This window comes from Heptranchias perlo, chromosome 7, assembly GCF_035084215.1.
Source record: "Heptranchias perlo isolate sHepPer1 chromosome 7, sHepPer1.hap1, whole genome shotgun sequence".
Classification (NCBI taxonomy): domain Eukaryota; kingdom Metazoa; phylum Chordata; class Chondrichthyes; order Hexanchiformes; family Hexanchidae; genus Heptranchias; species Heptranchias perlo.
Window position 1 is genome coordinate 42,179,052 of NC_090331.1, and position 24,461 is coordinate 42,203,512.

Sequence of the window (24,461 nt, forward strand, 5' to 3'; positions counted from 1 at the left end):
ATGCCCAGCCGTAGATACTTGCTTTGTTTTTAAGTTTTTCTAGGATTTTGTTGTGCCTCTTAATTCTAGCCTTTTGTACTGAGAGGCATTTCCCTGCGATGTGTGCAATTATCTCATTTGACAATTCACGTTTTCTGCACAATTTTGTTGATCCAGTTCTCCCGAGTGACAATGTGTATCTGGTGGGATAAAGGTTAGATTTTATTAGTAAAGCCTTAATGAATTGTGATTGCTTCATCCCGCCCCTCAATTTGATCCAATCGTTAGACATTTTATCGTTATGATAGTATGCAATGCCAGATCCTTGATATTCAAGTTTCGTCCATTTGTGGAATTCCCAGCTCCTCCATTCCGCATATATGTTTATTGCTTTCTTGGCCCCTCTTTGTAGCTCTTCTGGTATAATGTTTCGTATCATATCCTCCAATTCGCTGTCTTCCATTCGTGATTCTTCCTCTGTAGGTTTTTCCTCATTGACTCCAGGTGCTCTGACAGCTCCCTGAGGGCTTTCAGGCTTTTAAGTTTGGTGATGTTATCCTTGTTGTCCTGTCCTCCGTAAGTGAACGAAGCTCTGATTACCGGATCACTGGAGTTCCCCAGGGCTTCTAGTTTGCGTATTATTGCCGATGGGATTTGAATCTCTAGTTTTGGGAGGCTTAGTCTCCTGTCTCGATTTCTCGAGTATAGAATGCCATCTGAGATGTCATTTGGCAGGTGAAGTATCTCCTTGACTGTTTTCCTGATTAGCCTGTCTATATTGATGAGGTTGTTTTGTGATGCCTCAGTAAGAGTAAGGTGGTCGTATAGCCTAGGAATCATATGGGTCTTAAGTATCTCAATCCTCTGAGTTGGTTTAAGTTTGGCTTCTTTTAGGCTATCGATCCATTTTTCTAGCTTTGTTATCCACTTGTCTTTTGTTACTCCTGCCCATGGGTCTATACGGGCACTGAGATACTTTTCTATACTTCCCAGGGCTATAAATTCTAGTTCTTTACCATTCATCCGCCATTTAGTCCCGTGATTGTACCGGAAGGTTTTCTGCTTGGTGGACATGTGAAAGCCTGCGGTCTTTTTGATGTTTATTTCTAGCCCGGTTTTCTTACAGAATGATTCTGGTATCTTTACATTTTTAATCATTCTGGAGTGAGAATCACTCATAACTGCAATGTCGTCTGCAAAGGCTAGGCCGGTACATTTAATGTCCTGGTTATTATCCTTCATCCAAACCTCTCAGCCATCTCTTTCAAGCGTGCAAAGAAGTGAGTCCATGGTTAAGTTAAATAATAGTGGGGATTGGGGTGGGGGGGTCTCCTTGTTTGAGTCCTTTTTTGATGTTTATTGGTTCTGTCTTACACTTCTCTCCTTCGATGATTGTTGTGGTGTCTATATACAAATTTTCGATGAGTTTACTGAACTTTTTATTAATTCCCATTCTCATTAGACCTTTTATCATAATGTGGCCCATGGAATCTAAGGCCTTAGCTAAGTCTACAAATACTATTGGCAGTTGTTTCCTGTTGTTCTTTGCCCCTTTCATAATGTTTTGGAGGATGTCAATGTTTTCATTGCATCCCGGGGTCGCCGCGATAAATCCTCTCTCTCTGGGGTTTAGAGTTACTGCTTCGGTTAATCTCTTTGCAATTATTTTATTGAACAGACTTAATATTAGTCCTATTGTTATGGGCCGCCAGTTATCAATGTTTTTAAGGAGTTCGGTGTCTTCTGATTTTGGAGTTAGTACTGTTCTACTTTTCTTAAGGATGTCAGGAATGGTCGCAGTCTTCATCCATAGGGAGAAGAGTCCCGGTCACTTCCATCCCATTCCTTGAGATCATGCACTGTTTTTCCATCCGGGCCTGGTGCACTGCCTTCTTTCATGCTATTTAAGGCTTGTTTAATTTCTTCTTCACTACTATCACTCATCAAGCCTTCCTTCTTTGCCATCCTCATACATCCTGCGAATTTACCAATATCTGATATTGGGTGTTGATAGTTTTGTCTTGTAACTTAATTCTAATTCTTCTTTTGAAAGAGGGCATTTAATATTTATTGGACCGCCCATAATTTGTCGTGCTAATCTTTTCCTGTCTTTGATGAACATGTTCTGTATTTTTTTTATATTCGGCTTTCTTTTTAGCATATCTTTTTGATGTTCTTGTGTTACTGTTGTTTGGGCCTTTTTCTTAATTTCCTTTTGCTTTAGGCTGTTTTCTTTCATCCTTCTCTAACATGATTTCCTTGATTACCTCGATTAGTCCTATGGCTTGGGCTTCTTCTTCTTCATTTGTCCTATCCCTTACTAACTGTTCGGCATCTAATAGCAAGTTGCTTGGGTCTCTCTTTTCCTTATTCCCTTTTGATGGGCATTTCTCTTATTGGTTACGTTGATTTGGCTTGATTGTTCGTGACTTACGTCTTGTTCGATTTTATATTCATCTGTCGCGTTATTTTCAAGGGTCGTGTTAGCTAATAGAATTCTTTCTTTGTTGGCTATGGCTTCGAGATGTCTCCTTTTCTCTGAGATTTGTTTATTAGTCTTTGATTTTAATTTGTTGCTTATTTTCTTATTTATGTTCCAACAACCCATATTTAATTTCCAATTCTTTAAGTTGTCTAACTTCCTCATCTGACCAAATGGATTTCTTGCCTTTTTTCCTTGGTTTGGTATCTTCCAATCTTTTCTCGTTTCTTAATTCGGGGTGCTGGTGTCTCTAGTGTTGTCCCAAACCAATTTTAGTGGTGAATTTAAGAGTACATAATGTGCATCCGAGTGTGCCTTCTGGTATTGGTTGTTCCTTTCTTTTGCATTTGGCATAGTGGTATGCGATGGAATGGTAATCTCCTCTTCTTTGTTTACATTTGTTGCATGTTGTTGTGATTTTAGTTACTTGATGTTTGACTTTCATATGCGATTTAAACAGTGTGTGGGACTGAAAGTACTCTTCATATGAAATGCAAAGTAGGCTATCTATGGGATAGTGGATGTTTACTTCCCTCTGTTGGTTAAGATTTACTGGGGGTTCGATTCGAATACCCTCGCAGAATATATTTCCAATTAGTTCCTCTTCTGGATCCCCGTTGTTGTTCTTTTCACCCTCTGTATTGTTTTCTTTAGGTGAGACTTTGAGGCCCGAGTTATAAATGATCCTGCTTTTAATGGTTGGCCTTTCCTTTTGGGGTTCCATTCCCGAAGGTAGCTCTTCCTCACTATCTGTCTTGTCTTTGCCAATTAGTACACCCCTCTCTCGGTCTTTAACAACTGGAGCAGGTTTTCTATTGGGCACTTGGATAGGTCTTATTATCATGAAGTCATCCTCATTAGTTTGTGTGAATGAGCTTGCCTCGTAGGGAGAGGTCTAGCGGTACATCAGCTGATGTATTTTTCACCAAGAGTCACTGGTAACTCAGTGGCAGGGAGGTTGTTTGCCCGGTCCTCGTCCCTTCCAGCTTTGATAAACCCCTGGGGGCCACGAGTTTGTTTCCCTTCCCTACTGGGGGTTTGATCTCCGCAGATCACCTTAGCCATCTTGAATTCTTTGAGCAGTCGATTTAGCCAATAAATTAATTTTGTTTCCAGTGGGACCACATGGGGGTACGACAAACTGACCGAGAATTCAAAAGAGTGTCACAGCTATGTAACCAGAGGATTTCTCTTACCGAAGTAAGAGTCATAGTTACTCCCGTATTTCTGGCCTTTAGTTCCGGTCTCACGTGCAAGTGGAAACATCTTTTCTATGTCTACCCTATCAAACCCTTTCATAATCTTAAAGACCTCTATCAGGTCATTCCCCAGTCTCTTTTCTAGAGAAAAGAGCCCCAGCCTATTCAATTTTTCATGATAGGTATAACCTCTCATTCCTGGTATCATCCTAGTAAATCTATTTTTGCACCTTCTCCAGTGTCTCTATCTTTTTTGTAGTATTGAGACCAGAACTGTTTGCAGTACTCCATGTGATCTAATCAAGGTTCTGTGCAAGCATAACTTCTCTGCTTTTCAATTCTATACCTCTAGAAATGAACCCCAGTGCTTGGTTTGATTTTTTTTCATGGTCTTATTAGAGCCTGCGTTGTGACTTTGCGATTTGTGTATCTGTAACCCATAATCCCTCTGATCCTCTACCCCGTTTAGACGCTTATTTTCCAAGGAGTAATGGCCTCATTATTCCTACCAAAATGTACCAGTTCACACTTATCTATATTGAAATTCGTTTGCCAATTACACGCCCATTCTGCAAGTTTATTAATGTGTTCCTGTATTTTGTCGCAATCCTCCTCTGTATTAATTGTACTCCCCAATTTGGTATAAAACCAGAAAATGTTGGAAAAGCTCAGCAAGTGAGGGAGCATCTGTGGAGAAAGAAACAGAGCTAACGTTTCAGGTCGAAGACTTTGTGTCAGAACTGGTAGATGTTTAAAGAGTTAAAGTTTTTAAGCAAGTACAGAGCCAGGGAAAGGTGGGAGGGGAGGAAAGAACAAAAGGGAAGGTCTGTGATAGGGTAGAGGATAAGAGTGATTAAATGACAAAAGCGACGATGGTGCAAAGCAAGAAGGGTGGTATTGGGACAAGTTAAGAAACAAAAGATCTGTCTAGAGTAGCTGTGAATGGCAACAGCAGAAACATTACCAGCACTTGCTGTCCGAAAAAATGGGAGCAGTGGTTATGATCTGAAGTTACTGAAATCAGTGCTGAGTCCGGAAGGTTGTATAGTGCCTAAATGAAAGATGAGCCTCTGTACCTCAAGCTTACGTTGAGCTTCATTGGAACAGTGTAAGAGACCGAGGACAGAGAGGTCGGAGTGGGAGTGGGACAGGAAATTAAAATGGCAAGCAACCGGCAGGTCAGGGTCACACTTGCAGACAGAGCAGAGATGTTCAGCAAAGTGATCACCCAATCTTCATTTGGTCTCCCCAATGTAGAGGAGATCTCATTCTGAGCAGCGCATACAGTGTGCTAAATTGAAAGAAGTACAAGTAAATCGCTGTTTCACCTGGAAGGAGTGCTTGGGTCCCTAGACAGTGGGAAGGGAGGAGGTGAAGGGGCAGGTGTTGCAACTCCTGCGCTCGCACGGGCAGGTGCTGTGGGGAAGAAAGCGGGTGTTGGGATGATGAAAGACTGGACCAGGGTGTAGCGGAGGGAGCGGTACCTTCGGAATGCTGAAAGGGGATGGGAGGGGAGGGGAAGATATGTTTGGTGGTGGGATCGCGCTGGAGATGGCGGAGGATGGTACGTTGAATGTGGAGGTTGGTGGGGTGGAAGGTGAGGACAAGAGGGACCCTATCACTGTTCTGGGAGGGAAGGGAAGTGGTGAGGGCAGAAGTGCGGGAAATAGGATGGACTTGGGTCTGGTCAACTACAGTGGAGGGGAATTCTTGGTTGTGGAAAATGGAAGACATATCGGAACCACTGGTGCGGAAGGTGGCATAGTCAGAATAGCTGTGACTGAGAAACTGGGAGAAGGGAATAGTCCTTACAGGAAGCGGGCTGGGAGGAAGTGTAATCAAGGTAGCTGTGGGAGCCGGTGGGTTTATAATAGATATTGGTTGACAGCCTATCTCCAGAGGAAGGAAAGAGTTGGAGATGGACCATGTGAAGGTTAGGGAAGGGTGGAAATTGGAAGCAAAATTGATGAAATTTTCCAGTTTGGGGTGAGAGCAGGAAGCAGCACTGATACAGCCATCAATGTACTGGGGAAAAAAAGGTGAGGGAGGGAACCTGAGTAGGAATGGAACAAAGAATGTTACACGTATCCCACAAAAGGGCAGGCATAGCTGGGACCCATACGGGTTCCCATATCGACACCTTTTATTTGGAGGAAGTGATTGGAGTCAAAGGAGAAGCTGTTCAACGTAAGAACAAGTTCAGCCAGGTGGAGGAGGATGGTGGTGGATGGGGACTGGTTGAGCCTCTGTTCAAGGATGAAGCGGAGGGCCCGCAGGCCATCCTGGTTGGGATGGAAGTGTTGAGGGACTGGATGTCCATGGTGAAAAGGAAATGGTTAGAGTTGGGGAACTGGAAACTGTTAAAATGGTGGAGGGCGTCAGAAGAGTTGCAGATGTAGGTCGGAAGAGACTGGACAAGGGGAGAAAAAAGTGTCGAGATAGGAGGAAATAAGTTCCATGGGGCAAGAACAGGCTGAAACGCTGGATCTCCCATGGCAGTCCTGTTTGTGGATCTTGGGAAGGAGGTAGAAGTGGGCTGTGCGGGGTTAGGAGACTATGAGGTTGGAGGCCATGGGGGAAGATCTCCAGAGCAGATGAGGTCAGCGACTATCTGGAAAACTATGGCTTGATGTTCATTGGTGGGGTCGTGGTCTAGGGATAGGTAGGAGGAGGTGTTGGAGAGTTGACTTTCAGCCTCCGCAAGGTAGAGGTCTGTTCGCCACACAATAACAGCGCGCGCCCTTGTCAGCAGGTTTAATGACAATGTCGGGATTAGACCTGAGAGAACCGGAGTGCTATAAGTTCAGAGGGAGGTAGGTTAGAGTGAGTGAGGGGAGTAGAGAAATTGAGACGGCTGATGTCACGCCGGCAGTTTGCAATGAAAAGATCGAGAGGATAAGAAGCCAGAGGGAGCTGTCCAGGTGGAACGAGAATTTTGAAGACTGGATAATGGGTCGGCTGTGCCGGGGGAGGCCTCCTGGTTAAACAAGTGGGTGCGGAGGCGAAGGCAATGGCGATGGGACAAGAGCTCAGCATCGTGTCGAGCTCTAAATTGATTGAGGTGGGGACATAAGGGGATGAAGCTAAGGCCTTTGCTGTGGACTAATCGTTCGGGATCAGAGAGGGGAAGGTCAGAGGGAATGGTGAAAACGCAACAAAGGTTGAGATTGCAGGGAAGGATGGGGTCAGAGGAAGGGGAAGAAGGTCAGGAGGGGTGTTGGTATCTAAGAGTTGTTGATTTTGGTGTCGTCCGTGTATTTCAGATTCCCGAGTTCAAATCGTTTATGTATATAGTGAACAACAATGGTCCCAGCACCAATCCTTGTGGAACACCACTTCCCACCTTTTACCAGTTTGAGTAACTACCTTTAACCCCTACTCTTTTTTTGTAGCCAACTTGCTATCCATTCTGCTACTTGTCCCCTGACTTCACATGCAGTACCTGATCGAAGGCCTTTTGAAAATCCAAATATATTACATTTACTATATTGCCCTTATCTACACTTTCTATTACTTCTTCAAAGAATTCAATAAGGTTGGTCAAACATGACCTTCCCTTTTGAAATCTGTGCTGACTATTCTTTACTACATTTTCGGTTTCTGGATGTTTTTCTATTACATCTTCAAGTATGGATTCCATTATCTTCCCTATCACCGCCGTTAAGCTAATTAGTCTATAGTTCCCTGGACTTGTTCTATCTCCCTTTTTAAATATAGGAATCAAATTAGCTGTCCGCCAGTGCTGTGGCACTATTCCATTTTCTAATGAATTTATTTATATATGTATGTATGTAATAATGCCTCTGCTATCTTTTCCCTAACTTATTTTAGTATGCGTGGATGCAAACCATCTGGACCTGGGGTTTTATCCTCTCTAAGTTTGACTAGTTTATCAATTATCTCCCCCCTTTTCTATCATAAATGTCTTCATATCTTTTTTGACCTCTTCTAATGTTATGCCCATCATATTAGTCTCCCTGGTAAATTATTTAATATTTCTGCCCTTTTGCTGTCATTGCCTATGAGTTTATCATGTGTATCCCTTAGTGGCCCTATCCCTATCCTGATTTTTCTTTTGTTATTTGTGTCTTTAGAATACTTCACTTTTTTTGATGATTCCTTGATAATTTAATTTTGTGGGGTTTTTTGCCTTCCTAATTGTTTTTTTCACTTCTTTGTTAACCTTTTCGTATTCCCTTTTGTCATTCCCTCCTTAGTTGTCTACAAACTTAGTATATGCCTTTTTCTTTAGTTTCAATTTTGCCCTTATTTCTTTAATCCTCCATGGTGTGTCATTACTGGCTAGTTTGTTCTTGCTTTTTAGTGGGATATATTTCTCCTGGACTCTCTTGATCACTGTTTTAAATGTTTCCCACTGCTGTTCTATTTCTTTGTTTGTCAGTCAATTTTTCCAGTTTATTTTTCCTAATTCCATTCTCATCCCCTCACATCAGCTTTTTTTCCAATTTATTACTTTGGTCTTTGTCTTGTGTCCTTCTTGATCTTTATCTTAAATCTAATTATGTTGTGATCGCTATTGCCTATATGTTCCCTTTACTTCTCTTAGTTGTCCTGGTTCATTTCCCATTACTAGATCCAGCAGTGCTTCCCCTCTTATTGGGCTTTTTATGTACTGGATGAGAAACGAGTCCTGCACACATTGTAAAAACTCGATTCTATATACCCCTTTACCTACCTCTTCTTGCCAGTTTATTTGGGGGTAGTTAAAATCTCCCATGATTAATATTCTATGCTCTTTACTCATTTCACACATTTGCTTAGATATTTCTTCCTTTACCTCCTTTCCACTATTAGGTGGTCTGCAGTACACCCCTATTAGTGTGATCGATCCCAGCCTGGTTCAGCTGCAGCCCGCCCCAACAGTACAGCTTCTTCCTGTCCCAGTACTGGTGCCGGTGTCCCATGAAAAGGAACCTCTCTTTCCCACACCTATCCTTCAGCTATGTTTACTTTGCTGATCTGTTTGTCCCGATGCCGCTTTGCATGTGGCTCAGGTAATAATCCTGAGATTGCTACCCTGGAGGTCCTGCTTTTCAACTCAGTTCCTAACTCCTGATACTCCATTAGCAGGACCTCCTCCCTATTCTTTCCTTTGTCGTTGGTTCCGACGTGGATCACAACAACTGGACCCTCCCCCTACCTTTCAAGACTCTCTTCTAGCCATTTCGAGATGTCACTTAACCTGGCACCAAGTAGGCAACACACCCTTCGGGACTCTCGATCCTGACTGCAAAGAATTGTATTTATCCCTCCAATTGTCAACTCCTGTAATTGCCACCTTTTATACTCTTCAGCTCCTCCCCTTGGACAACCTCCTGCTCCAGGGTGCCTTGGCCAGCATTCTGGCTGTCCATCCTAGAATCATAGAAGAATCCTGCAGTCTTTTTCCTTATCCTCCCAGGTATCAAATGCATTGTACATGTTGGACAGGACCAGTGTCTGTGGAACCTCCTCCTCTATCTCCCCTCACTTCCCACTACCTTGCTGACTACCAGTCACACTCTCCCTCTCCTATACTTGCGCTATCCTCTGAGGTGTGACTGGATTCTGGAGAAAACTGTCCAGATATTCCTCCCCCTTCCTTATGTGTTGGAGTGTCTCTAACTTGCATTCCAGCTGAAAGACACTGAGCCGGAGTGTCTCAAGCCAGAGATATTTACTGCAGATATGGCAATCCAGGACAGTCTTGCTGTCCACAAACTGCCACATACTGCAATCCTGACACTATAACCTGCACTGCCGTTTCTAGTTTTTATTTGTTTATTTACTTAGTCTAATTATTTTTAAATTTAAAAAAAAATTAATTATTTTTAAAAATTTAAGTTGTTTTAAAGACTATCCTGGATCCGTATTCTAGTTCTTTATCCTAGATCCTTATGTCAATACTTAACTTTGATACTTATCTTAATTCCCTCGGGTTCCGCCGCTTCTTTCTCCCTGCGCTGATTCTGAAATGCCTTTAATGAGTCGCAAGTTATATCTTCTGTGACTGCGGTGCCTTTTCCCTCTTCCGTGGTCTTTGACACGGTCGACCACACCCTCCTCCTCTAATGTCTGTTCTCTGTCCTCCAGAATGGCTTCTCTTTCTGTCTGCACCATTACTCCAAATATCCTTGGAGCTCTCCTCTTCCTCATCTTAATGCTCCTCCGTGGCAGCATCATCTGAAGACATGGAGTCAGGTTCCACGTGTATGCTGACGACCCACACCCCTCTCGATCTTTCCACTACTGTGCTGGCAGGCTGCTTGTCCAACATCCAATCTTCGATGAGCCATGTTTTCCTCCAGTTAAACATTGGGCAGACTAAAGCCATTCGTTGGCCCCCGCCACATCTTTGTACCATTGTCATGCCTTGTCTACCAGCTCTCTTTCTCTCTCTGAATGTTCGCTCTCCTCAGCATGCTCGCCCCTCTGCCCTCGCTCCCTCAGAACACTGGGATCGATATTCTGACAATATTCATCAAGGGCACCAGATGAATCCTTAACCCCTTCACTTTAACCGAATGCTGCCTAAATTTGGCTCACCGAACTGCCTTACATCAACCAGTTTGGATTATATTAGCATTTACACTACCAACACCTGCGCCCCCCCCCCCCCCCACCCCGCCAAAATCAGGATCCACGTAAGTTATTGTGTGAAGTAATCAACCCTTTCTTGCCTATTATTGAAGAAGTTGTCAGACAACAATGTCACAAACAATTGTTAGTTCATGAACCTCTGAATCGTTGTTAGCAGTACATAAACTTAAACATTGAGTTTGCAAATAAGTCGTAGGTAGGACTACTTGATTAAGTAAATAAGTGGTTACAAAAGCAGTTCAGTTATGTCACAGAAATTCATTATTAACTGCTTGCTGATTATAAATTTATAGTTGAGTTCAGTGTTCTGAGATTAATTTAGTATCAAATCTCTTGATACCTGATAAGTTTACAGCCTAGAGAACCTGTCTGTTGAACAGATTAAAGTCTATAAGCTTGTGATTAACAATGTTTCTAGAACTTACACAACCTCGTTTGTATGAGCTGGTGTGGATGAATTTTTTGCCTCGCCTTCATTTGTGAGGATGGTGTTAGCCGCCTGTGTGATAAACCGCTGTCTGCAGAGTTGCTATCCATTGCTCCTGGATCCTCTGCTCGTGGGTAAATTCACCTTTCATGCTGCCCTTCTCTCCACTATTTTGGCATACACACTTGCACTCTTGTCAGCCTCCCACTCTCAAACTTTCTCTTCCTTTGATTTTTCCTTGCATCTCCACATCTCCATCCATCCCCCCCCCCCCCCCCCCGCCTCAAAGTCCTAACCTCTTCTAGCCTCCATCTTCACAGTTGTCCCTTTTACCCTGCTTGACTCAAAGACTGCTTGCTCTTGCCTCTCTGCGTGCAACACCATGGGAGATTAACTATTAATGTAAAATAAAATCGTTGTGTTACATGGTTTGTTTTATTTTAGTCGAGAAAAGCTGAAGGGTTAACTTACCACGTGTGTAAGTTGTTATAAATTGAAATCTGCAAATGCAGCTCGTAAGTGCACTGTCACAACAGGGGCAAAAAAATGAAAGAACAAAATGGTGACTAGTGAAAGACTAAATGGTTATTTGTGGAAGTAACTTCAGTTTACATTTAAAGTTATTTTTAAAAAAAATGTGCATCAGCATTCCATGAATGAAACAAATGAAAAATGAACTTTAAATCCAGCAGCCAATAGGAAATGCATGCATTATCATTGCAGTACCTCATATTTGTCACTAGATGGAGCCAGTGCACTTTATATAACACAAGGTATATAATGAAGGAAATCAGTCATCACAGTTGTACATACACGTGTTTAACCAACTTGATAGAGTTTTTTGATGAGGTAACAGAGAGGGTCGATGAAGGCAATGCAGTTGATGTGGTGTATATGGACTTTCGAAAAGTATTTGATAAAGTGCCGCATCATAGGCTTGTCATCAAGATTGAAGCCCATGGAATAAAGGGGGCAGTAGCAGCATGGATACAAAATTGACCAAGTAATAGGAAGCAGAGAGTAGTGCTGAACGGTTGTTTTTTGGATTGGAGAGAAGTGAACAGTGGTTTTCCCCAACGGTTGGTACCAGGACCACTGCCTTTCTTGATATAATGTGGAGATGCCGGTGATGGACTGGGGTTGACAATTGTAAACAATTTTACAACACCAAGTTATAGTCCAGCAATTTTATTTAAAATTCACAAGCTTTCGGAGGCTTCCTCCTTCCTCAGGTGAACGAAATGAAATCCTCGAAATGAAATCGCATTTATAATTCACAGAACAATGCTTGGTGATTACAGACAGTTTTTTCAACTGCCCGTTGCCAAGGCAATCAGTGTGCAGACAGACAGGTGTTACCTGCAAGGTCTCAGAATATACAAATCACCAAAAAAAAACACAACAAACAAAAAAAAACAGAGATAGAGAGGTAGAAACATAGAAAAGACAGCAACTGACCCGTTATATTAAAAACAGATAACATTTGTTCGCTGGTGGGGTAACGTGTAGCGTGACATGAACCCAAGATCCCGGTTGAGGCCGTCCTCATGGGTGCGGAACTTGGCTATCAATTTCTGCTCGACGATTTTGCGTTGTCGTGTGTCTCAAAGGCCACCTTGGAGTACGCTTACCCGAAGGTCGGTGGATGAATGTCCATGACTGCTGAAGTGTTCCCCGACTGGGAGGGAACCCTCCTGTCTGGCGATTGTTGCGTGGTGTCCGTTCATCCGTTGTCGCAGCGTCTGCATGGTCTCGCCAATGTACCATGCTCTGGGGCATCCTTTCCTGCAACGTATGAGGCAGACAACGTTGGCCGAGTCACAGGAGTATGAACCATGCACCTGGTGGGTGGTGTCCTCTCGTGTGATGGTGGTATCTGTGTCGATGATCTGGCATGTCTTGCAGAGGTTACCGTGGCAGGGTTGTGTGGTGTCGTGGACGCTGTTCTCTTGAAAGCTAGGTAATTTGCTGCGAACGATGGTCTGTTTGAGGTTGGGTGGCTGTTTAAAGGCGAGTAGTGGAGGTGTGGGGATGGCCTTAGCGAGGTGTTCGTCGTCATCGATGACATGTTGAAGGCTGCGGAGAACATGGCGTAGTTTCTCCGCTCCGGGGAAGTACTGGACGACAAAGGGTACTCTGTTGGTTGCGTCCCGTGTTAGTCTCCTGAGGAGGTCTATGCGATTTTTTGCTGTGGCCCGTCGGAACTGTCGATCGATGGGTCGAGCGTCATATCCCGTTCTTACTAGGGCGTCTTTCAGCGTCTGTAGGTGTCCATCGCGTTCCTCCTCGTCTGAGCAGACCCTGTGTATTCGCAGGGCCTGTCCATAGGGGATGGCCTCTTTGACGTGGTTAGGGTGGAAGCTGGAAAAGTGGAGCATCGTGAGGTTGTCTGTGGGCTTGCGGTAGAGTGAGGTGCTGAGGTGCCCGTCTTTGATGGCGATTCGTGTGTCCAAGAAAGAAACTGATTCTGAGGAGTAGTCCATGGTGAGCTTGATGGTGGGATGGAACTTGTTGATGTTATCGTGTAGTCTCTTTAGTGATTCCTTGCCGTGGGTCCATAGAAAGAAAATGTCGTCGATGTATCTGGTGTATAGTGTTGGTTGGAGGTCTTGTGCAGTGAAGAAGTCCTACTCAAACTTGTGTGTTTGTGCATATGTGCACAAATCGTGGAAAGTGGCAGAGCAGGTTGAGAAAGCAGTTAAAAAAGCATACGGGTTCCTGGGCTTTATAAATAGAGGCATAGAGTACAAAAGCAAGGAAGTCATGATGAACCTTTTATAAAACACTGGTTCGACCACAACTGGAGTATTGTGTCCAGTTTTTTTTTTGTTTGTTGTTTTTTTTTGGTGATTTGTATATTCTGAGACCTTGCAGGTAACACCTGTCTGCACACTGATTGCCTTGGCAACGGGCAGTTGAAAAAACTGTCTGTAATCACCAAGCATTGTTCTGTGAATTATAAATGCGATTTCATTTCGAGGATTTCATTTTGTTCACCTGAGGAAGGAGGAAGCCTCCGAAAGCTTGTGAATTTAAAATAAAATTGCTGGACTATAACTTGGTGTTGTAAGATTGTTTACAATTTCTTGATATATATTAATGACTCGAACTTGGGTGTACAGGGCACAATTTCCAAATTTGCAGATGACACAAAACTTGGATGTGCAGTGACCAGTGTGGAGGATAGTGATATCCTTCAAGAGGATATAGACAGGCTGGTGGAATGGGCGGACACATGACACTTGAAATTTAAGCGCAGAAAAATACGAAGTGATACATTTCGATAGGAAGAATGAAGAGAGGCAATATAAACTAGATGGCACAATTCTAAAAGGGTAGCAGGAACAGAGATTGGGGGTATATGTGCACAAATCGTGGAAAGTGGCAGAGCAGGTTGAGAAAGCAGTTAAAAAAGCATACGGGATATTGGGCTTTATAAATAGAGGCATAGAGTACAAAAGCAAGAAAGTCATGATGAACCTTTTATAAAACACTGGTTCGACCACAACTGGAGTATTGTGTCCAGTTCTGGGCAGCGCACTTCAGGAACGATGTGAAGTCTTCAGAGGGTGCAGAAGATATTTACTAGAATGATTCCAGGGATGAGGGACTTTAGTTACGTGGATAGATTGGAGAAGCTGGGGTTGTATTCCTTGGAACAGAGAAGGTTGCGAGGAGATTTGATAGAGGTATTCAAAATCATGAAGGGTCCAGACAGAGTAGATGGAGAGAAACTGTTCCCATTGGCGGAAGGGTCAAGAACCAGAGGACATAGATTTAAGGTGATTGGCAAAAGAACCAAAGGTGACATGAGGGAAAAACGTTTTTACTCAGCGAGTGATTAGGTTCTGGAATGCACTGCCTGGGGGGCGGTGGAGGCAGATTCAATTGTGGCTTTCAAAAGGGAACTGGATAGGTACTTGAAAGGAAAAAAAAACTTGCAGGTCTACGGGGATAGGGCGGGGGAATGGGACTAGCTGGATTGCTCTTGCCTAGAGTTGGCATGGACTCAATGGGCCAAATGGCCGCCTTCCATGCTGTAACCTTTCTATGATTCTATATAGCTCACGTAAGGTACATAATGAAGAAAATCAGTCATCACAGTTGTACAGTTCATTGTTAACAATTTCTCCCATTTACTCCTGAAGGGAATAACTTGTGTTGGAATACATTTTAGTGGCCATTGGTAGCCTTTCAGTACCTCGGCCATGCTTAATATGTGAGTGCAGATAACAAGCGACAATAGGAAATCTGACTGGAGCAACAGCTTCAAAAAAGCTGACGCAGCCTCTAAAAGGCTGACTATTCAAAATCAACCTTGAATGCTTGTGTATCACGTGTAAAAACAAGTAGTTAACAGGTTTGTCATAACTTCAGTTTTAGGTGCATAACTAACATTCAATCTCTTGTAATTGCAGCAAAGAAGCTCAAATACTGAAAAGCACCATTTGAAGCAAGGATGGATTAAAAATATTGCGGGAGGGAGGTCTGGAGAGTGCCCTTCTAAAAAATTTTTGATACTTTGCAATTTTCTATATTTTGGAGGCACCAGTATTTTTGCTTTACAAAGCCCCAAATAATTTATCTTGGAAAGGTTGCAGATCGTTTAAATATGAAAATTGGATATTGTACAGAATTCATCACAGCTTTGCAGGGTTCAGTTCTTTGCATTGGGAATTGAACACCAGATAAAACATGAAGAATTATGAATGGAAACATTTTACAACAAGCACCTACAATAAACCAGCTGGCTAAAAGCCCCCATCAGACCCAACTGCGAACAGTGACAAGACCAGCATGCTTCAAGCCCTGCTATTGACTGTGTTTGCGTGCCTCTAAAAGTATTCAAATGTCATTTGCCTGCAAAGGGAGACACGGGACCAAGCAAATGTCAGTCCTATCCTTTAGCATTGGTGTAACATTGACTGTCCCTCCAACCTTTGGCAGTGGTGCTTTTACTGTGGTAATTGGCTTCACTTACACAGCTGACTGGGTTAAGTTAATACAATTAGTAAGTACCCAAACCTACATCTTCCTCTAAACAAAGCTGATAATATCAATCAGAAGTTTGGCACCACTTAGTAAAGTCACCAATAGTTTTCTCTCCTCCATCCTGATTTTCTTGGCCTGTCTTGCCGAGAATGAATGCCACGTGATGCTGCAGCAAGTGCAAATTAAATTGAGTTATAGTCCAGCAATTTTATTTTAAATTCACAAGCTTTCGGAGGCTACCTCCTTCCTCAGGTGAGGAAGGAGGTAGCCTCCGAAAGCTTGTGAATTTAAAATAAAATTGCTGGACTATAACTTGGTGTTGTAAAATTGTTTACAATTGTCAACCCCAGTCCATCACCGGCATCTCCACATCAAATTAAATTGAGGTAGGGCAGCAATGCAGATGGATAGCTGCTCACAATTGTCCTGATTTTTAAATGTAAAAGTGAACAAGCAGATAGGGTCCAAATGCTGATTTATGTAAAACATATATGTGTCTGCCATTAAAACATTACAAAGACAACTTAACTAAGCCTTGACTTGAAGATCATCTAAGCATTTACTTAAAAAAAAAACTGAACACTTCGCTTTTATATAGTGCCTTTAATGTAGGAAAATGTCTCACAGAAACGTAAACAGACAAAAATGATAGCAAAAGAAGGCGATATTAAGCAACACTGAAACAACAGATTTTACAAACAACATCAGAAGGTAGAGGCGTATATCATTTGTAGCATAGCGCTTCTCGCACTGAGTTTGGAATATCTAAATCATACCTTTGTTGTAGAATTGTACAACAGTGCATTCCTATGTACACATATTACAAACATTGTTATGCTGGTTGGAATGAAATTTACACCAATTTGTTTTTAAACAGTTTTCTATGAAAAAAAATCATAATTTTATTTCTGGTTTTATTTTGTCCGATGTGTTTTAAATAGTTATTGCAAAATCCTCTCTTACCTGCCCACACAGTAGAGATAGCAACATCAGGAATGATGGTGATGTTCTGTTCTGATAGGCCAGCTTTGTTAATGGCATACAACAAGCTGTTCCATTCAAATATAGATTGGTAAGTGGCCAATATCAATTCAAATTTCTCTTTCTCCCCCCTGCCCTTTTGGATTATCTAGCTGAATGCAGAAGCCACGTGACGTGGCAGCATATGTACATTACAATTGAGCTGTAGTGAGTGATGCAGCAGCTCTGTGAACCACTGGGAGTTTAAAACTACTTGTATTTGGGGGAAGTGGTGCTCAGCCCATTAATGTCATCACCTGACATCCATATATGCACCCAGCAGGGGTCACTGGTAATTTGGATTGAGAAACTACCTGATTTCGAGATTGATGGTTAGAGGTGGGTGATATGTTTGCTGTTTTGGGGATTCTAAAGGAACTAGATAATGTAGACCATGACCAGTGATTTCACCTTTTCCTGAACAGTAGAACCAGAGAACGTGGCCTACGCTTGAAGGGGGGTAAATTCTGCGGAAACAATATTTCATTGGGCGAGCGATCAATCTATGGAACAGGCTCCCTAGGGAGACGGTGGAAGCAGTTAGTATTCATTAATTCAGATGCAAATTACACAGATCTCTTTCAGAAAATAACATTTTGGGGTACAGTATATGAGTAATATGAGACAGGAAGAGTGGTAAGTGTAGCATGCTTGGGAGGCACAGGTGACTTTGGATCTATGATTCCCAAAGTGCTCCACCACTGGGATTTTCCTTGTGACATGTCTGGGTCTGTTGTAGACTAATTGATAGAGATTGATTGCTATGATTAGTTGTCAACTCCATTATCGCTACCAGGATGGACCTTGGTCTTTTTCCATCTAGAAATTACTATGTTCCTATCCCCCCACCCCCCTTTATCTAGAAATACTGAGGACAAATGTAGTACCATACTACCTTTTGTTACCTCGCGACTTGATTATTCCAGTACTCTCTTGGCTGGCCTCTCATCTTCCACCCTCCATAAACTTGAGCTCATCCAAAACTCTGCTGCTGGTAAGCTAACTCGCATCACATCCTGCTCTCCCATCACCCCTGTGCTCGCTGATCTACGTTGGCTCCTAGTTTGGCAACACCTTGATTTTAAAATTCTCATCCTTGTTTTCAAATCCGTCCATGGCCTCTCCCGTCCCGATCTCTGTAACTTCCTCCAGCCTTACAACTCTCCGAGATCTCTGCGCTCCTCCAATTCTTGCCTCTTGTGCATCCCCGATTTTTAATTTCTCCACCATTGGCAGCCGTACCTGCAGCTGCCTAGGCCCTAAGCTCTGGAATTCCCTCCCTAAACCTCTCCTCCTTTCTACCTCTCATTAAGACGCTCCTTTGACCAAGCTTTTGGTCACTGGTCCGAATACCTCCTTATGTGGTTTGGTGTCAGATTTTTGATAACGCTCCTGTGAAGTGCCTTGGGAGGTTTTATCACTTTAAAGGCGCTCTATAAATGCTTGTTGTTGTAGTTGTAGTAGTAGTAGTAGTAACCTCACTAGATTAACTAAATAAATATAGAGAAATCAGAGATTAGAAGTGGGAGCTTCTTGGTGTATCATCAGGAGGAGGCCATTCGGCCCATCACGCCCAACTCTTTGAAAGAGCTATCCAATTAGTCCCATTCCCCTGCTTTTTCCACGGAGCGCTGCAAATTTTTTCCCTTCAAATACTTATCTCATTCCCTTTTGAAAGTGACGATTGAATCTGCTTCCACCACCCTTTCAGGCAGTACATTCCAGATCATTACAACTCACTGCGTAAATAAAAGTTTCCTCAAGTCGCTTCCAGCTCTTTTGCTGATCACCTTAAATGAGTGTCCTCTGGTTACGGACCCTTCTGCCACTGGAAACAGTTATTCCTTGTTTACTTTATCAAAACCATTCATGATTTTGAACACCTCTGTCAAATCTCCCCTTAACCTTCTCTGCTCTAAGGAGAACAACCCCAGTTTCTCCAGTCTTTCCACATAACTGAAGTCCCTCATCCCTGGTACCATTCTAGTAAATCTCTTCTGCATCCTCTCTAAGGCCTTGACATCCTTTCTAAAGTGTGGTGCCCAGAATTGAACAGAATATTCCAGCTTTTTTTTTTATTTGTTCATGGGATGTCGGCGTCGCTGGCAAAGCCAGCATTTATTGACCATCCCTAATTGCCCTTGAGAAGGCGGTGGTGACCGCCTTCTTGAACCGCTGCGGTCCGTGTGATGAAGGTTCTCCCACAGTGCTGTTAGGAAGGGAGTTCCAGGATTTTGACCCAGCGACGATGAAGGAACAGCGATATATTTCCAAGTCAGGATGATGTGTGACTTGGTGGGGAACGTGCAGGTGGTGGTGTTTACATGTGCCTGCTGCCCTTGTCCTTCTAGGTGGTAGAGGTCGCGGGTTTGTGAGGTGCTGTCGAAGAAGCTTTGGCGAGTTGCTGCAGTGCATCCTGTGGATGGTACACACTGCAGCCACGTTGCGCCGGCGGTGAAGGGAGTGAATGTTTAGGGTGGTGGATGGGGTGCCAATCAAGCAGGCTGCTTTGTCCTGGATGGTGTCGAGCTTCTTGAGTTTTGTTGGAGCTGCACTCATCCAGGCAAGTGGAGAGTATTCCATCACACTCCTGACTTGTGCCTTGTAGATGGTGAAAAGGCTTTGGGGAGTCAGGAGTTGAGTCACTCGCCGCAGAATACCCAGCCTCTGACCTACTCTTGTAGCCACAGTATTTATGTGGCTGGTCCAGTTAAGTTTCTGGTCAATGGTGACCCCCAGGATGTTGATTGTGGGGGATTCGGCGATGGTAATACCGTTAAATGTCAAGGGGAGGTGGTTAGACTCTCTCTTGTTGGAGATGGTCATTGCCTGGCACTTGTCTGCATGCGGGCACAGACTGCTTCATTATCTGAGGGGTTGCGAATGGAACTGAACACTGTGCAATCATCAGCAAACATCCTCATTTCTGACCTTATGATGGAGGGAAGGTCATTGATGAAGTAGCTGAAGATGGTTGGGCCTAGGACACTGCCCTGAGGAACTCCTGCAACAATGTCCTGGGGCTGAGATGATTGGCCTCCAACAACCACTACCATCTTCCTTTGTACTAGGTATGACTACAACCACTGGAGAGTTTTCCCCCTGATTCCCATTGACTTCAATTTTGCTAGGGCTCCTTGGTGCCACACTCGGTCAAATGCTGCCTTGATGTCAAGGGCAGTCACTCTCACCTCACCTCTGGAATTCAGCTCTTTTGTCCATGTTTGGACCAAGGCTGTAATGAGGTCTGGAGCTGAGTGGTCCTGGCGGAACCCAAACTGAGCATCGGTGAGCAGGTTATTGGTGAGTAAGTGCCGCTTGATAGCCCTGTCGATGACGCCTTCTACCACTTTGCTGATGATTGAGAGTAGACTGATGGGGTGGTAATTGGCCGGATTAGATTTGTCCTGCTTTTTGTGGACAGGATATACTTGGGCAATTTTCCACATTGGCAGGTAGATGCCAGTATTGTAGCCACACTGAAACAGTTTGGCTGGAGGCGCGGCTCGTTCTGGTGCACAAGCCTTCAGCACTACAGCCGGGATGTTGTCGGGGCCCATAGCCTTTGCTGTATCCAGTGCACTCAGCTGTTTCTTGATATCACGTGGAGTGAATCGAATTGGCTGAAGACTGGCTTCTGTGATGGTGGGGATATCGGGAGGAGGCCGAGATGGATCATCCACTCGGCACTTCTGGGTGTGGATGGTTGCAAATGCTTCAGCCTTGTCTTTTGCACTCACTTGCTGGACTCTGCCGTCATTGAGGATGGGGATGTTTGCAGAGCCTCCTCCTCCCGTTAGTTGTTTAATTGTCTACCACCATTCAAGACTGGATGTGGCAGAACTGCAGAGCTTTGATCTGATCCGTTGGTTGTGGAATTGCTTAGCTCTGTCTATAGCATGTTGCTTCCGCTGTTTAGCATGCATGTAGTCCTGAGTTGTAGCTTCACCAGGTTGGCACCTCATTTTTAGGTACGATGGACATTGAAGACCCCCACCCAGAACACATTGTGTGCCCTTGCTACCCTCAGTGCCTCCTCCAAGAAGTGCTGAACATGGAGGAGGACTGATTCATCAGCTGAGGGAGGGCGGTAGGTGGTAATCAGCAGGAGGTTTCCTTGCCCATGTTTGACCTGCTGCCATGAGATTTCACGGGGTCCGGAATCAATGTTGAGGACTCCCAGGGCCACTCCCTCCTGACTGTATATCACTGTACCGCCACCTCTGGTTGGTCTGTCCTGCTGGTGGGACAGGACATACCCAGGGATGGTGATGGAAGAGTCTGGGACTTTGGCTGAAATATATGATTCTGTGAGTGTGGCTATGTGAGGCTGTTGCTTGACTAGTCTGTGGGACAACTCTCTCAATTTTGGCACAAGTCTCCAGATGTTAGTGAGGAGGACTTTGCAGGGTCGACTGGGCTTGGTTTGCCTTTATCGTGTCCGGTGCCTCGTGGTCTGTTCGGTTTTATTCTTCTTGTGACTTTTTTTGGCGAGATTTTACAGCTGAGTGGCTTGCTAGGCCATTTCAGAGGGCAATTAAGAATCAACCACATTGCCGTGGGTCTGGAGTCACACATCGGCCAGACCAGGTAAAGACAGCAGGTTTCCTTCCCTAAAGGACATTAGTGAACCAGATGGGTTTTTACGACAATCTGGTAGTTTCATGGCCACCATTACTGATACTAGTTTTTTTTTAGTTCCAGATTTTATTTAATTAATTGAATTTAAATTCCCCAGCTGCCGTGGCGGAATTTGAACACATGACTCCGGATTATTAGTCCAGGCCTCTGGATTACTCGTCCGGTAACATAACCACTATGCTTCCGTACCGTGAGGCGTAACAAGTGTTTTGTAAAGGTTTAGCATAACCTCCTTGCTTTTGTACTCTATGCCTCTATTATTAAAGCCCAGGATCTCAGATGCTTTTTTTTGTACAGCCTTCTCAAATTGTCCTGCCACCTTCAAAGATTTGTGTATGCGTACCCCGAGGTCTCTGTTCCTGCATTCCCTTTAAAATTGTACCATTGAGTTTATATTGCCTCTCTTCATTCTTCCTACCAAAATGCATCACTTCACATTTCTCTGCATTAAATTTCATCTGCCATGTGTTTGCCCATTTCATCAGTCTGTCTGTGTCCTCCTGAAGTCTATTATTATTCTCCACATTGTTTACTACATTTCCGAGTTTCATGTCACTTGCAAACTTTGAAATTATACCCTCTTTTGCCAACTCCAGCTCATTAATATATATCAAAAAGAGCAGTGATCCTAATACTGACCCCTGGGGATCATCACTGTATGCTTTACATATGTGTATGGCTTAGTACCAAAACATATAGTGCATTTAGTCTCTGAGCCATCATGCAAAATTGTGCAGTTCTTTTAATATTCTGTTAGTTTTCTCCCATTCCTCATGTTCTCTCACTTTTTTAGGACATGACTCGGATAATGATTTGGATGAGAATTTAGGAGGCATGGTTAGTAAGTTTGCAGATGACACCAAGATTGGTGGCATTGTGGACAGTGAAGAAGGTTATCTCGGATTGCAACGGGATCTTGATAAATTGGGCCAGTGGGCCGATGAATGGCAGATGGAGTTTAATTTAGATAAATGTGAGGTGATGCATTTTGGTAGATCGAATCGGGCCAGGACCTACTCCGTTAATGGTAGGGCGTTGGGGAGAGTTATAGAACAAAGAGATCTAGGAGTACAGGTTCATAGCTCCTTGAAAGTGGAGTCACAGGTGGATAGGGTGGTGAAGAAGGCATTCGGCATGCTTGGTTTCATTGGTCAGAACATTGAATACAGGAGTTGGGATGTCTTGTTGAAGTTGTACAAGACATTAGTGAGGCCACACTTGGAATACTGTGTACAGTTCTGGTCACCCTATTATAGAAAGGATATTATTAAACTAGAAAGAGTGCAGAAAAGATTTACTAGGATGCTACCGGGACTTGATGGTTTGACTTATAGGGAGAGGTTGGATAGACTGAGACTTTTTTCCCTGGAGAGTAGGAGGTTAAGGGGTGATCTTATAGAAGTCTATAAAATAATGAGGGGCATAGATAAGGTAGATAGTCAAAATCTTTTCCCAAAGGTAGGGGAGTCTATAACGAGGGGACATAGATTTAAGGTGAGAGGGGAGAGATACAAAAGGGTCCAGAGGGGCAATTTTTTCACTCAAAGGGTGGTGAGTGTCTGGAACGAGCTGCCAGAGGCAGTAGTAGAGGCGGGTACAATTTTGTCTTTTAAAAAGCATTTGGACAGTTACATGGGTAAGATGGGTATAGAGGGATATGGGCCAAGTGCAGGAAATTGGGACTAGCTTAGTGGTATAAACTGGGCGACATGGACATGTTGGGCCGAAGGGCCTGTTTCCATGTTGTAACTTCTATGATTCTATGACTCTGTGGGTGCTTGGGGGGGGTCTATTGATATCACGCTCAAGTGGCAATTGTTCATGTGTGAGGCCGGATGCTTGAGTGTCAGGAGACTATTTGATCAGGAGGACATGACAGCTGAGCATGTTCACTTCCAGCAAAGATCACTGGATAATTAGGAATGGGAGCTCTCAAAAGTTTTTTCCCTCTCTAATCAAGATGTGCTGAGGCTAATTTTTGGCTCCTACTGCTTGAGATCAGCAATCTTAGCACCAAGTGATATCAAAACTGCAATTTTTCTGGTCTGTATAGCCCAGCTACTCACTACTTTAATCAGCTGAGCCATTAGATGAGCTTCTATTGTACAATGTCAAACATTTTCAATTGATTTGGGTCAATTTAAAAAAAAAACATTCTTGTTTGTGATTGCAAAATTAATGTTGGTGGAAGGTGTTGTCTGTATGGGAGAGTACCTTATCCATAATATATTTGTGATGTAGATCATTCATATATGAAATGAAAAGCTGGTTTAAGAGTTTATGCTTGTAGTGTGCAAAGTTGAACTGATGAAATCCCATTCTGTTTTTGTTGAGACACGTTTGTAATGCAGTTCAGAAAGATAATGGAAAATATCTCACTCCTAGTTGTGAAGTACAACATTAACTGAATGGTCAACATAACAAACGGAAGTTGAAGCAAAAATAATATTCTTTGAGTAGTTCATACCCTAACAGGACTGAGTGGTTTTATGGGAGTGCTTTCATTATGCCGCAGGGCTGAGAGTTCAAGGTTATACAAGTCTGTTGGTTGAGTATTGCCCCCAAAAAGCCTCTTTTGGGAAATGGCGGGCAAAGACGTGAGCTTAGTTATTCACTACCCATAACCCTTTTGATTTAAAAAGCTGTATGTTCGGTCTTCCACCAGTGGAATTATTTGCTGGACTATGCAATAACCAAATCTCACTTATTGATGTCAGCCTCAGAATGTAGAAATGTAAAGAATCAGAGCTTCTATTTCAAAATCCCTGGGTGAAAAGCATATGAAATGTATAAGCAGAAAAGGCAACGCCTGTGTGGTTACTTTATGAATCTAAGTTTTATGATGCATAGGATCCATTTGTGGACTATTGCAAAAAATAGTTTTGGAGATCTTTCAGAACAGTGGGCTAAATTTCCAAGCATTCATTGTCTATGGGTAGAAAATCTAGCACCTATGTCCTCTATCAGATTGCAGTGTTCTGTTTCCTTGTAATCCTTGTGCTTCCTAGAATGATAGGTGGCAGAGAAAGTGACTTTCAACACAGTCTGCCTAGGGGCGAAAAGGATTAGAGAAATTGCGAGTTCCTCTTTTGGAAAAGGGAAAATCTTACAGTTCTGCTCA

General features: G+C 43.4%; 1 protein-coding gene across 6 annotated transcripts in view; it reads left to right on the forward strand.

Moving 5' to 3' along the window:
* Nucleotides 1-24,461, forward strand: part of LOC137323649 (RNA-binding motif, single-stranded-interacting protein 1-like) — a 506,296-nt gene that overhangs the window by 32,468 nt on the left and 449,367 nt on the right. For 3 of the 6 annotated variants that reach the window (XM_067987390.1, XM_067987384.1, XM_067987385.1), the window contains exon 2: nucleotides 15,106-15,698. The exons of the other annotated variants lie outside the window; for them this stretch is intronic. In XM_067987390.1, the coding sequence (XP_067843491.1) occupies nucleotides 15,537-15,698 (162 nt within the window). In that variant the 5' untranslated portion in view covers nucleotides 15,106-15,536. The remainder of the gene's footprint in view (nucleotides 1-15,105; nucleotides 15,699-24,461) is intronic. 6 annotated transcript variants of the gene reach the window in all.